The sequence below is a fragment of the Python bivittatus genome, unplaced genomic scaffold (genome assembly GCF_059951505.1).
Source record: "Python bivittatus isolate LINGU-HERP-01145 unplaced genomic scaffold, Pbiv_v1 ctg000850_np1212, whole genome shotgun sequence".
Lineage (NCBI taxonomy): Eukaryota > Metazoa > Chordata > Lepidosauria > Squamata > Pythonidae > Python > Python bivittatus.
In genome coordinates, this window is record NW_028277112.1 from 28,706,188 (window position 1) to 28,719,317 (window position 13,130).

At 36.9% G+C, this 13,130-nt stretch overlaps 1 protein-coding gene across 3 annotated transcripts in view; it reads left to right on the forward strand.

The window, feature by feature from the left end:
• Nucleotides 1-13,130, forward strand: part of ADAMTS19 (ADAM metallopeptidase with thrombospondin type 1 motif 19) — a 109,988-nt gene that overhangs the window by 19,946 nt on the left and 76,912 nt on the right. For all 3 annotated transcript variants that reach the window (XR_003086542.2, XM_007422289.3, XM_088129837.1), the window contains exons 3-4: nt 9,129-9,294; nt 12,803-12,975. Coding sequence is in view for 2 of the 3 variants with exons in the window: in XM_007422289.3 (XP_007422351.1) it covers nt 9,129-9,294; nt 12,803-12,975 (339 nt within the window). In the remaining variant the exon portion in view is untranslated. The remainder of the gene's footprint in view (nt 1-9,128; nt 9,295-12,802; nt 12,976-13,130) is intronic.

A 13,130-nucleotide genomic window follows, 5' to 3' on the forward strand; every position in this document is an offset into this window, starting at 1 on the left:
CAGAAAGCTGCACTGTCTTTCTGAAGGCTCTCCAAAGTCAGTGCAGTTTTACAAAGTCAGTGCAGCTTTATGAAGGCTCAGGGAGCACATGTAGGAAAAGTTCTCCAGAGAATCTGGGTCTGAAAAGGAGACAGCAAAGGCAGCGAGGTGCTTCTGCTTTGGACGCAGGGGCTGGGTGCAAAAGGTGAAAGGTCGGTGCAGGGAACTGGGAGAGAAAGCAGCCGGGAGAACGAATGCTTCCTGCGGCAGCTTCGTGCAGCTGGGCTGGGACAGCTGTAGCTTCATGCTGTGCTGCGGCTCAGGGCTTCTTGCAGCCTCCAAGTACTGGTTGTAACCACCATTCATTCAGCACTGTGCTAACTTCGAATGGTCATTGAACGTATGATCATAGGTCAAGGACTACTTGTAGTACGGAATAAAAACACTACTTTGGTGACAGCAGCTACTCTAAGCAGATGAAAGGAACCAGACCTCTCCTGATTTTTTGTTACCATAGAACAGAGGCAAAATGAGATGAATTCTGACAAGCCAGTTAGTCCAGAAGGAGGTCTCATGAGAAAGCCCTATAGGGGGAAAGGCTATAGGAGCCAAAGGCCAATAGTTGGGCTCCATCTTAGTGGGATAGGTTAGGCACAGACTTGTAGAAAGGGCTGGTAAGAAGCTTCCTTACTTTAAAGGCTTTCCACAGGAAATTACTCTGATTGTAAATACTTGCAGCAAGAGACTGTGTTGTTTATAAATACCTCTACCCAAGGGGCTGTTTTACTGTTAAGCACCTTAGCCAAGGGAATGGCTTAATTTGTAAATATCCCTACCAAGTGACTTCTTGCCTTTAATGAGGACCCTCAAGATTTGTGATGGAATATCTAACAAAGGGAATAGGAACAGGAAACAGGACCATTTCAAAAAAGACACCTGGGCCCAAGGGTGGAGGAAAGCATGAGAAAGATACTCAAAGCAGTTCTGCCTCAATTCTGGTAGGTATAAATTGAGTGGAAGAATTGCTTTGACAAGCTTTCAAGATTATGTTATATTATGTTTTCATCAATAAAGATCCAGAAATCAAAGTGGTTCTTGTTTTCTAGTTTCCAACAATTGGAAAAAGAGAAAGAAATCTAAAAGTAGTAACAACAATAAAGGCAATAGTACAATAATGCAATTCAACTGGAAGTTGACAGTTTGAGATTTTTCCTCCCTTTTAAAAAAAAATCCACTACTTATCTACAGTATTAAAGTAGACCATGTGGAATTAGGTCTCTTCATTTGCCCATAATTGTTCTCAATAGCATGTTTTCTCTTCCCCAGCTAAAAAGTTATGTCTAATGTTGTCTCTTTTGTGATTACCGTGGTTAGTTTAAACTGTGGCTTAAACTATTCTGCCAGTTTACATACTGCTAAGCCACAGTAACAGGGTGATTTTATAAATTGTGTGAATATTCATTCTCAGTGGTATTCAAATGGAAGGCAATAACTTTGCTTCCTGTCAGACCAGAGCATACTATTTTTTCCCCCAAATATGCAAAGACAACACATGGAGTTTAAAGACCTCATCCTATTGAGTTGTATATTTCAGGGATGGATTATATGCAGCTTTTTATTCTTTTTTGTGGAGCACTGGTGAAAGGTGAAAGACTTTATGGCAGTCATTAAGCAGCACAAAGGAAATAAATATTTGAGTATCTGAAGCTGAATCAATATCAGAATAGTTAGGAGAAATACTTATGAAGAATTTTGAGTGAAAATAATATTAGAAACAGAGATTGCTAAGATACTTGCTCCGGCTACAATGTGTGACAAAACAGAAAAGGGATTAAGATTAACATTCAGAGTAGTATAAACTTTAACATAACATTAAAATAAATTATAGAAACATTAAAATAAAGTATAGATTACTAAATAAAGTAATAAAATAATCAAGAAGAAATGTGGGGGTTATAAACTTCACTTACAGTCCCATGTCATTTCTCAGCAAAATGTAGTATAATAACTGACATGTGGAGTCCTTGGGGTTCTCTGAGCTTGGCTGTTTTCTTGCAAACATTTTGTTACCTGGCTAGGTAACATCTTCAGTGCTAGAATGGAATGGGGTTTGCTCTCTGTTTATATACAGTGGCATTCCCTGCTAGTGTTGGTGGGGGTGGGGGTTTTGTTTTATTTTTTCCCTCTGGTAGTTCCTTGATTAGGGTATTGTTTACTGCTGATTGTATGTCTGGTGATAATCTTGGTGTTAATCTCTGCTTATCTGGGTGATGATTGCTGGTGAGGAGATGTTCTGGTCTTTTGTTTTCCTTTTTATTGTCTCTTTTGAATAGTGTGTAGATGTTGTTTATCTCTATGTGCCTGATGATTGCTGTCTTCCAGGAATTACCTCACATTTTTGGATTTAGCTTGGTCTAAGATGCTAACAGTTTCCCAGCTGAAATATGGTTAAGTCTGTCCATGTGTTGTGAGGTTAAGGAGTGTTCATCGTGTCTTCTGACTGCTAGTTGGTGTTCATGGATGCGCTCTGCTAGTCTTCTGCCTATCTGTCCTACTTAGTGGTTGTTACAGTCCTTACTCTGTATGTTGTAGATGACTCCTGTTTTTCTTCTTGGGCTACTGGGTCTTTTGGTTTGCTTAAGATGATTTGGAGGGCTTTAGTTGGTTTGTGTGCTACAGAGATGCCGTGTGGTTGTAATAGTCTGTTGGTAGCTTCTGAGATGATTCTGATGCATGGCAGTGTTATCCTTTTCATAGCTTGTGTTGGTTGTATTGTAGTAGGTTGATTGGTCAGGCACTTTTTGATAAAGTTGTGTGGATATCCATTTTGTTGGGAGATGTTATATAGGTGGTCTGTTTCCTTTTTCTGCTGTTCTGGGTTGCTGCAGTGCGTTTGTGCTCGTTTGAATAATGTTCTTACACAGCTCCTGTTGTGGGAGGATGGGTTGTTACTTTGGTAATGGAGTACTTGATTAGTGTGGGTTGTCTTCTGATAGACTTGGGTTTCTAATGTGCTGTTGTTACCTCTTCTAATGAGGATATCCAGGAAGGGTAGCGTGTTGTTGTTTTCTTCCTCTCTGGTGAATTTTATTCCTTTGAAGATGTTGTTGATAGTTTCATGTGTCTTCTCTAGGTGTTCCTTTTTTTATTATAACAAAGGTGTCATCTACATACCGGATCCGAACTTTAGGTTGTATGTGTGGAAGTGCTATAGTTTCTAGGTGTCGCATTACAGTCTCTGCTATGCCTCCAGAAAATCAAAGATGTACACATAGATGAAGATGAAAGTATGGCCTCATTTGATGTCACAGCACTCTTTACATCCATAAGCCCAGAACTAGTGAAAGAATCCATATTAGCAGTACTACACAACACACCTGACCTAACGAAATTCACCCAGATCAAAATACCCAGAATCATGGACCTCATCAATTTCTACCCAGTGTCCTTTTGAAGGTGCTGACTGTGGTTTCAGCAAGATGGCTATTCTCTTGTTTTCCAGAGTTCTGAAACCACCGAAGACCATGTCTTGTGGTCTCCTCAGAAGGAGTAACTGTCAGGAGGACTTGTGTCTTAAGACCTCTCCTTGTCTGGAGAGTAATTACGAAGACCCAGTCTACTCGCTGGTTCTTCATTCTTCACTGCGTTGTCGGCTCCACTTTTTGCAGAGCTGTCTTCAGTTTGCTGTTTCTTCCCTGGAAGTCCATATGTTGACTATTATTAATGTACAGGATCCTGATTGTATCTTTACTGACATGGCACAACATGTAAGTGGCAGGAGACCATTAATTGTTACATTTAGGCTGGTGGTTATCAATATACCTAGGTAACCTTTGGGTGTGCCTCTGCATTCCCCAGCTACACCATTTAGGGAATAAGCTGTATATTCATTTAGTGCCAAAACAGTTTGAAGCCAGGTTTTTTGCAGCAAGATAACATCAAACTTAGTTACTGAAGTTATTATTTCTACATTTTGACAACCAGTCTGCCACATTCCAGTTAATTAGGATAGCTTTGTGCTGGTGGGCCTTATGTCAGTCCTTTATAGGTATACATGTTGTATGGCTCTGAGGGGAACCCTGTATATAGGAGATGCAAGAGGAAGATTCTGGGTCTCTTAAGGACCTCTCTGGCAGAGTGTGTTCTGTTTGAGATACACTATACTGTTTCCATCCTGTAATGAAGATCGTGAGACTGAAGGTTTTCTCTCTTCTGGATCATCCATAAGCAGTTGCTGAATACATAGTAAAGGTCCTGTGTTTAAGGAGTTCTTCCTCATGATTTTGTGATTAACTGCTTCATCCAGTTCTGCGAGTGGCAATGGATGTGTAGTAGATTGATTAGGAACGGCTAGGATGTTGTCAGCCTTTTTTTTGATAGAAATATAATCCAGAGTAAAGTCTAAAAAATGGGTTATCAGCTTCCCTCTAAATAGGTGAGGTGATACTTCATTATTATCTAAGAAATTGTTTGTACGTTGAGGTCCATGTCAGAAGCAATATCAGAGGCAAGAGAGGGTCTTGCCTTTCAGGAATATGCGGCTTTAATTCTTGGCCCCAGTTGTAGGTCTAAGCCTACAGGAGTAATTTCTGCTCTTGGAACTGCATTGAATAGGTAAATTGGGAGGTTATACTCTTCTCTAAGTCTTTGTTGGTTAAGTCTGACTAAGAGATGTCAATGGAGAGGCTTCATGTTTTATAATCTGGGGTCTGTTCTAAAGATCAATTACCTGAGCATAAAAGGAGAGAGAGAAGGCTGGTGGTATTTTCTCTGCACTGGAGCACTGGTTTCTGTAGTGATTATCCTCTGCTCTTGGCAGAAGGATCCCCCTTGAAGTGAGGGGAGTGAGGCTGAGTCAGGGGCTGGACTGGGAATGATTTTTGTGTGGCCTTTCCTTTATATTCTCTCCATTATGTCCACTATTTAGTAGCTGGTGGGGACTGGGGCTAGACTGAGTCTTGTTGAATGAAGTGGAGGTGGGCAAATGCTGTCTATCCTTAGCCTCCTTTCTCGAGGCAGCAAGTTCTTAAATAAAAGGGTACTTACCATCTCTGTGAGAATCATGGTGCAGTAGGAAGGAGTCAATGTATTGTTTCCCTGCCTTGTTTTCTTGTTTCCCCACCATTTTTCTGCACTGTTGAATACTGTATGGGCTATTTCTCAGTGTCTTCTTTCCTTTGGTAGTCATTTCCCTCAGTAGCAAAGTGTCCTGTTCAAAAAGTTAAGGATTCACTGTGGTTTCCAGAAATTGCTTAGTAGAACTGGAATGATGTTTGATAAAACTTTCCTCACAGAAAGTAATAGGCTCTCCAGGTTTGTATCTTAACACATCTCCGTAGGATCCAAACAAGGCCACCTTCCTTAGAAGGCCCTCCATTGTGGAGCACAGGAAACCTCTAGAAATCACACTGTTGAACTTCCATGGCAAACAACCACACAGCAGAGATGTGATTTTATTTTTTCGCTTTGCTATGATAGTCCCACTCCTGAGCACCAAAAAATATTTTCTCAACAAACAATGAAGACTTACTGTCTCCCCAGTATACTTGTATGTGTGCTCAGTGCTTTTACTCCTAGGATTATAGGCACAATTAACTGATGAAGAGCAAGGAATAACACTAAAATGCATGCTAGAGTGAGTAAATGTGAATGTGAAGAAAGCTCAAAGACGGTCACATTTACTGAGCAGTAAATTATATTGTAAATTAGATATTTCACATACAATAAAAGTTTGATTCTGTGGATTGCCTTAACCTCAAATCCTAACCTTAATGAACAAAATTTTATGTTGAACATTACAAAGGATTAGAACAAAGAACAAAGTCCATTGTTCCTGAAGTATTCTGGATAATTAATTTGATGTATGTCATTTGTGACAATTTATATCATTTGAGTGATTGAATAATTTACGTTTTTGGATCATTTTCATCAATTTTCATCATTTATATAATTATAGAGTTATACAGATGACATAATTTGATATAGATGATGTAATTTGACAGATGACATAAAAGCATCAATTATGTAATTACATAAATGACATAAATTAGGTTAATGAAATACATTTGGATGAAATGGACATCCCTTTTTCCAAATGGAGGTTTTATTGTACAGTATATGAAAGATGTAATTTGAGTGATGTGCAGTATAGGATAGCAGATATATCTGAGTACTATTTTTTAACTAATCTCAGCCATTTATACCTCCTGACTCTATAAGTAAATTAGACTGCATTTACATATTAAAATCCTCACTTCTTATAGTTTTGTAATCCAATTTGCAGCTGAAAAAAGGAGAAGATGTGAATGCTAGAAGGTTTACACAGAAATGAACCAGACTGTCCTAGTTCTGTGAGACTTGGCTGAATAGACTGCATATGTTCTTTGTATTTATGGTAGCTTCATTTAACATGAGAATTGGATGGATCTTACTTTCAAGAAACTGCGTAATCATTGGAAAAATTACCCAGTCTTTTAAGGAGGGAGTTAACATGGATAAGAGACAAGGGATTATCTTTATCCAAGAAAATGAGAAAAGTCACGATCAGATGGACAGAACACTATTTTTAGAAGAAGATTTGCAAACCCAATACAGCAAGTAATTCAGGAAATATAGTTAATGAAATATAGAGGTACTAACTACCATTTGTATATCATTTCTTTAGTCTTCCCAAATGAAGAAAGCTGATGAAAGAGCAGCATTACTGATTTTATTATTTACCTAAGCATAATTGGCTGAATCTTGATTATTTCATTAGTGTGTTTGATTTTTATTAATGCTCTGTCTTGTGGGTCCTTTGGAATTATTTAGTGAAACATGAATGCCTGTTTTGATACTACCATCAACATTATGAATGGAGATAGAGAGGTAGAAAGAGAAATATGAGTCTTAAATGTGACTTTACTGTTTTTTTTAAAGGAACATCTGGGGAAATATAGCCATTGCAGAGCATCAGCCATGGCTTTGTTAACACAGTTAAATTTTACAGTTTATCTTTTTCTTCATTGATAGCTTGCTAGATCCAATCTTTCCTTAAGACAATAAAATCTATTTTTTTCTCCTTTAAGTAAAAACAAGAAGGCATGTTCCTTATATAACATGTGTAGTTGCATTTTATCTTTGTTGTTTATTATGTTAAAGCATTCACTATTTTCCAGTGATTCTGTGAGATACTGTACTGAGATTGAGATCAAGTGATTTGTCTGAGGCCACCCTATGAGTTTTCAGCAGGAATTTGAACCTGAATCTTGCTTATGCAAACTCAGCAATACCAAATGTAATACTAGGTGGATCGGTAGAAAATGTGCAGATAAAGCAACTACAGGTAGTCCTTGACTTACGACCATTTGTTTAATGACTGTTCGAAGTTATGACAGTGCTGGAAAAGTGAGTTACAACTGGTCCTCACACTTAGGACCATTGCAGCGTTCCCAAAGTCACATGATCAAAATTTGGGCATTTGGCAACTAGCATGTATTTATGATGGTTGCAGCATCCTGGGGTCACTTGATTGCCATTTGTGACCTTCCCAGGGGCCTTTTGATAAGCAAAGTCAATGGGAGAAGCCAGATTCGCTTAACAACTATGTGATTTGCTTAATGACCACAGTGATTTGCTTAACGACCATAGTAAAAAAGGTCATGAAATCAGATGAAATTCACTTAATGACCGCATCATTTAGTGATGGAAGTTCTGGTCCCAATTGTGGTCGTAAGTTGAGGACTATCTGTAAAAGGATTAGGCAGGAGAATCTTCCATAAGTAGTAAGAATAAAACATGTTAAGTTTCTTTTTATTTAGAAAAAAAAAAGACATAAACTATTATAATGTAGGGAAAATGGATTCAGATAAGGGCTTTTTCTCCCTTTTTCATTGATTGAAAATATATATCTAGTAAATATGGTTGGTAGACAATTCAAGGCAAACAAAAAAAAATCTTCACACATTTAATTAACACATGGTATTTGGTGCTACAAGAGTTGGTGATGGCCATGAGTTTATATAATTTTAAAAGGACATTTTAAAAAAATTATAAAGCAGAAGTCTATATTTCTGATCATCAAATACTGGGAAACTGACAAGTGAATAGTTCCCTGCATGTCCTGTTAGGGACCTTACTGGGGCTATTTGTCTGGTTGATGTTGGTACTAAGATGCTGGAAAGGGCTATATTTACATATGATCCACCAGTAAGGTTTGTGACGTTATGAGAATTACTAGTGGAAGTATATGTGGAGAGGGAGGGAGGGAGATTGATTTATTTTGTTAAGATTTCAGATTTTTATATAAAATTGTATTCTACAAATGTACATTTTGCCTTGGAAATTATTACTACAAAATGTACCTATGCTGAGTTAGCTTATTAAACAACAAGACCCCCCCCCCCATGATTTTGAGGGGGTGCTAGATTAGCAGAAAGTTTATAAAATTCTATAAAATTGATTGGATACTACTATATTGCATTTATTAGGAATTTTCCGTAGGCTTGACATTTTGTCAACTAAATGTTTGCTTCACATCTTCATGAGAACACCAGGAAATTATTTCGATATAAGGAGTTTAGTGTGTTTCAAGTTACAAACTATGGCATTAGTATTTTTTTTTTATCATCAGTACAGAAATGTTAAAGTTTAGAATCCAGTGTGCACAAATTCTGTCATTAAAATTAACAGAAACTTGGTTGCACTGATTTTCCTGATATAAAGATTATTTCTATATGGAAAATATCATCTGAAGCAGATTTTCTTTCTACATACACACACATATACACTCGTGTATAGTTATGGGCATAATCATTATCTTTTACAATCTAATGTTGAGGTGTCTTACCCTTCAGGAAAGATGCTGAGCTGTATTCTTAACTGATTTTTTTTTCAAAACATTAAATGCATTTAACACATTAACATGTTTCTTGAAAAAAAGTGAAACTCTTTAGTGTTTTGAAGTGAAGGAGTTAAGAATGCAGGCTAGGCATGTTTCCTAAAGGCTATGGCACCTGATTTTTCTGGATCAGCTTGTAAAACAGAACAATCATAAGGTTATAAGTATTCATTTGCTGTTGCAACAATCCTTAAAACATCATTTTAAATATTTTATTTTCTACGTGGCATGATGAAATCTTGTTAATCTGTCCTTTTTGTGTTCCCTACAGATTGGTTTTTTGCAGATGAATGACGACTTCATATTTATTGAGCCATTCAATCATACTTTGGCTGTGATAGGTCATGCACACCGGGTATGCAGACGTAAAAGATACATACACGAAAGAGCCCCTGAAAAATCCACTTCTCATAGTCAATACTGTGGTGTTCTTGCTGGTAATGTAATTCCCATTAACATATTTTAATTTAATAGGTACTCTGTGTAAATCTTCATCGTTGACTGTTCTCTTTGCCTGACTCCTATTACGTAGTGTGGCAAACTGCCTTCTCCTAAAATCAGTCTTCTCCAGCTTGGTGCCTCCCATAACTGATGGTTTGCAAATAAGCATAAACTGATGGTTTGCAAATAAGCATATTTGCCATGAATTCTGGGAATATTTGATGAGTGCCAGGTTGTAGAATTCTGGTCTACAGATAGAAAGTTAAATAAATCTTCATTTATTTCAGTAGTTATTATTTAGATCTGTTAAGTTAAGCATACTCAAGCAAAGAGTATGAGACTTCCTAGTACATCATTTGCCTCCATTTATGAGCAGTGAATAAAAACTCTTTTACATGGAATTAAGTTTAACTAAAGATCGTAAGACAGCCAAGCAATCAAGTGCCAGGGTTTTAATAGAACAAATGAATCTGCCAACTCCCTTTTGGGATGGGGCCACCCTCTTTTCTGCAGTTGCAGCTTTGTTCTGGTCAAGATGGTTTTCCTTGCGGTTTTCAAATGTTGTGTTTACCAGTTAAAATAAATATTCACAACCTGAGTGGAAGTTGCTTTGTCTAATTGTGGTGCTTTGAAAGATAGCTTTACTGGTCTTATATTTTGCCGTTTGTTTACAGATCAGTAAAACTATGTGCAGCTATGACAATTACATAACTCAGATATGTTCTGCAAGTAGATTTCCTAAGATGAACAAAATAAAGATTAGAATTTTCACATACTATCATATCACTCCAATCTACCACTTAGCTTTGTATTGTCAACATTTGAATAATTTAAAGTAGTTGTTTGTTTTGAATATAATGTAATTTGATATGAATGAATGCTGATATCAAATTTATGGTTTATTTCCTTTGTCATTTTCATAACAGTTGGAATCATGGGGTAAGGAGGCAAAGTCTAAATTTTTATTTCATGGACATCCATGGTGGGAGGGTGGAAATGATGAAATGAATGTTGCAACAGCACAGTGCTTGTTTTACCATGCTGATGAAACTGTCAGATTCTGTACAAGCCATTGATTTTTTATCTGGATCTTCCAAAGGGATACATGTGATCATAAACAACTTACATTGACCTTTCTGTGAAGTCTTGCTTCAAGTAATTCAAGTATTTCTTGTCATGTTGTTATTTATCAAAAGTAAATGACAGTTTACTATTTCTGCCATGTTTTAAATTCATAATAGTATGTGACATGTAGCAAAAGATACTTTTGTTATTTTTTAGCTTCTGTGGTACTTAACCCAACTTGTTTTCCCTCTTATTTATGCGGTCTATTGCACTTAACTGCATATACATTGGTTGTACATAAAATTTTCAAGGAATACTACTGAGAGACCAATTTTAAGCATAGAATGTTGCTGGAGCCAGTAATACCTTGAAACTGAAAAAGTTTATTAAATGTGACAGTTGTATACATAATAGTGTTTTTGTTGGACATTATTTTTTAAAAATGCAGAATAATCCAGAAACACCAAAGTTAACAGAATTACTGAACAGATGTTACTGAAATTATTTTTGTACTAATATTTTATCCTGTATTTATTATCTTTCTTAAATATTGAATTAAGGAAGAAAAAAATTAAAAGAGATTTCATGATACCTTATTAACATAATTTCTTCCTCTACTAAACAACTATGCTGCAAACATATTTATACTTCTTGGGAATAAATCTGCTTTAATATAATAGGATTTCTGAGTATTTGTAAGACTGTAGTGTATATCAGTGTATATAAATATTTCTTGCTTGTTTTCAGGAACTGACTTCCTAGTACATTCTATCATGATTAAAGGGAAAAAATGAGCCTGGAATTATTTTTCTCATTGGATGTGGATTTGAATTAGACTTTAGTACATGCTAATTAGCGATACTATATATCTCAGCTACCCCAAACCAGTTGCCTTTCAAATATGCCATATTGCAGCTTTCATAATCTCCAACCAGTTGAAAGACAGTCTAGAGCACACATGAGAACCAGCTTCCCATTGTTTTATTCAGTTCAGTTTGGAGGTGCTATGACAATGCATTTTGGGAAGCTGGAATTGCATCAACTATTTTCATCATTTTTAGAAGGTAAAAGCACATAATACTACATTTGTCTAAATGAAGAAGACCCAGAAATTAAGACAATCCTCCTCCCAGTGAATATTGAACAGATTCTCAGCTAATCTTAGATGACCTTCCCCATTTTAAATGCAAACTGGGGAGAAGCCTAATCTTTCTTGCAGTAAATAAAATATTTATTTTATTTATTTATTTAATAAATTTATATGGCCACCCAACTCACACTCAGTAACTCCAGGCAGCTACAGAGTAAAATCCCCAATACAAAAGTCCCACCCCCAACCATATAATACATACATACTGCTATTGCAAATCTGAATTGGATGATCAATTAATCAATTAAACATTCTTGTGGGCACCATCTGCATTTCCAGATGTTTGCTTCCAGTATCCGATTCAACTGCATTCTTTGACAGGAAGGAAGGAAGAAAACATCACCTGTGCCTTCAGTTCCTTCACCCTCCTGCCAAGCACTTAATAGCCCCTTGCAGTATCTTCAGGATTATGGATGGCTATGCCATTTGTTCCCAGTGGTGCAGAAGAACCATATCAAACTGACAGATTGCTGCTTTAGTTTTTGTCAGTGAGAATTCTTATGATTACTGCCACTTACTACTTCCCCTTCAGGGCAGAGGCAGGAATCCTTCCCTCTGCAGATCCTTTCCCTTGTCCCTCAGGCTTGTAGCAGCTGCTCTTCATCCAAAGGTCTGGGCACATCATCAACTGAGAGGCTCTGAAATCTATTCTAAAGCTCCAAAGGAAAAAAAAAGCTTGGCCTTTGTAACAAATTTTTCCATCACACTTCTGATAGGCTTCTTCATATGGCTGCATCTGATCCAATAATTATTTCTTCCCTGGTAGTTGGAGGATGGATAGGTTTGTTTGTAGCCTCTTCATCTTCCCTTCCAGAAAGGCAAGCAGCTGCTTGCCTATCCCTAACTGCTGGGTTCTGCGAGGCTTTTCTTTTAAAGGCAAATTGATTGAAGTGAACTGGCATGGCAGTAACACGAAAGACTACCACTGGAAGTGTAACATGGTTAATGTACACACCGAGTTTAGGTCAGTGATACATTTGCCCTTTTAATGTAAAAGGTCCTTGCTTCATTCCTCCCATTATCAGCAAAGTTTGGGAAAACTTCTGATCCAAAATCTAAAAGAGTTGTTGCTAGACAATAAAGTAGTAATTGGCTTTATACCACACTGTTCTTATGGAATTCAAGGTTGCTCCATTTTTAAAACACCTTCTATGAGAAAAGTTGGTGCTGAGCTATAACAACTAATTTAAAATAATGTAATGTTCCATGCTTAAATGTAGTTTTAAACCTGAGCCTCTTTGGATTTTAGTCCACTACTCTAACACCTAATCCTATTGTTTCTGTTGCAGAGAAAAGAAGAGCCAGGGGTCAAAAAGGCACAGAAAATAGACGAGGAAAGAGATATTCCTATAAATTACCTCAAGAATATAATGTGGAAACTGTAGTGATTGCAGATCCAGCAATGATTTCCTATCATGGAGCAGATGCTGCTAGGAGATTTATTTTAACTATTCTAAATATGGTAAGAAAAGAAATACATTAAAGTTAAATATAACTTACATAAAACACAGAATATAGCCTAATCATACAAACTGGTAGGATTAGAAAAGAGAATGAGTCATAACTAGTACTTTTACATTGACACTAAGATGCTGCCACATCTCAAGATCCAGCACC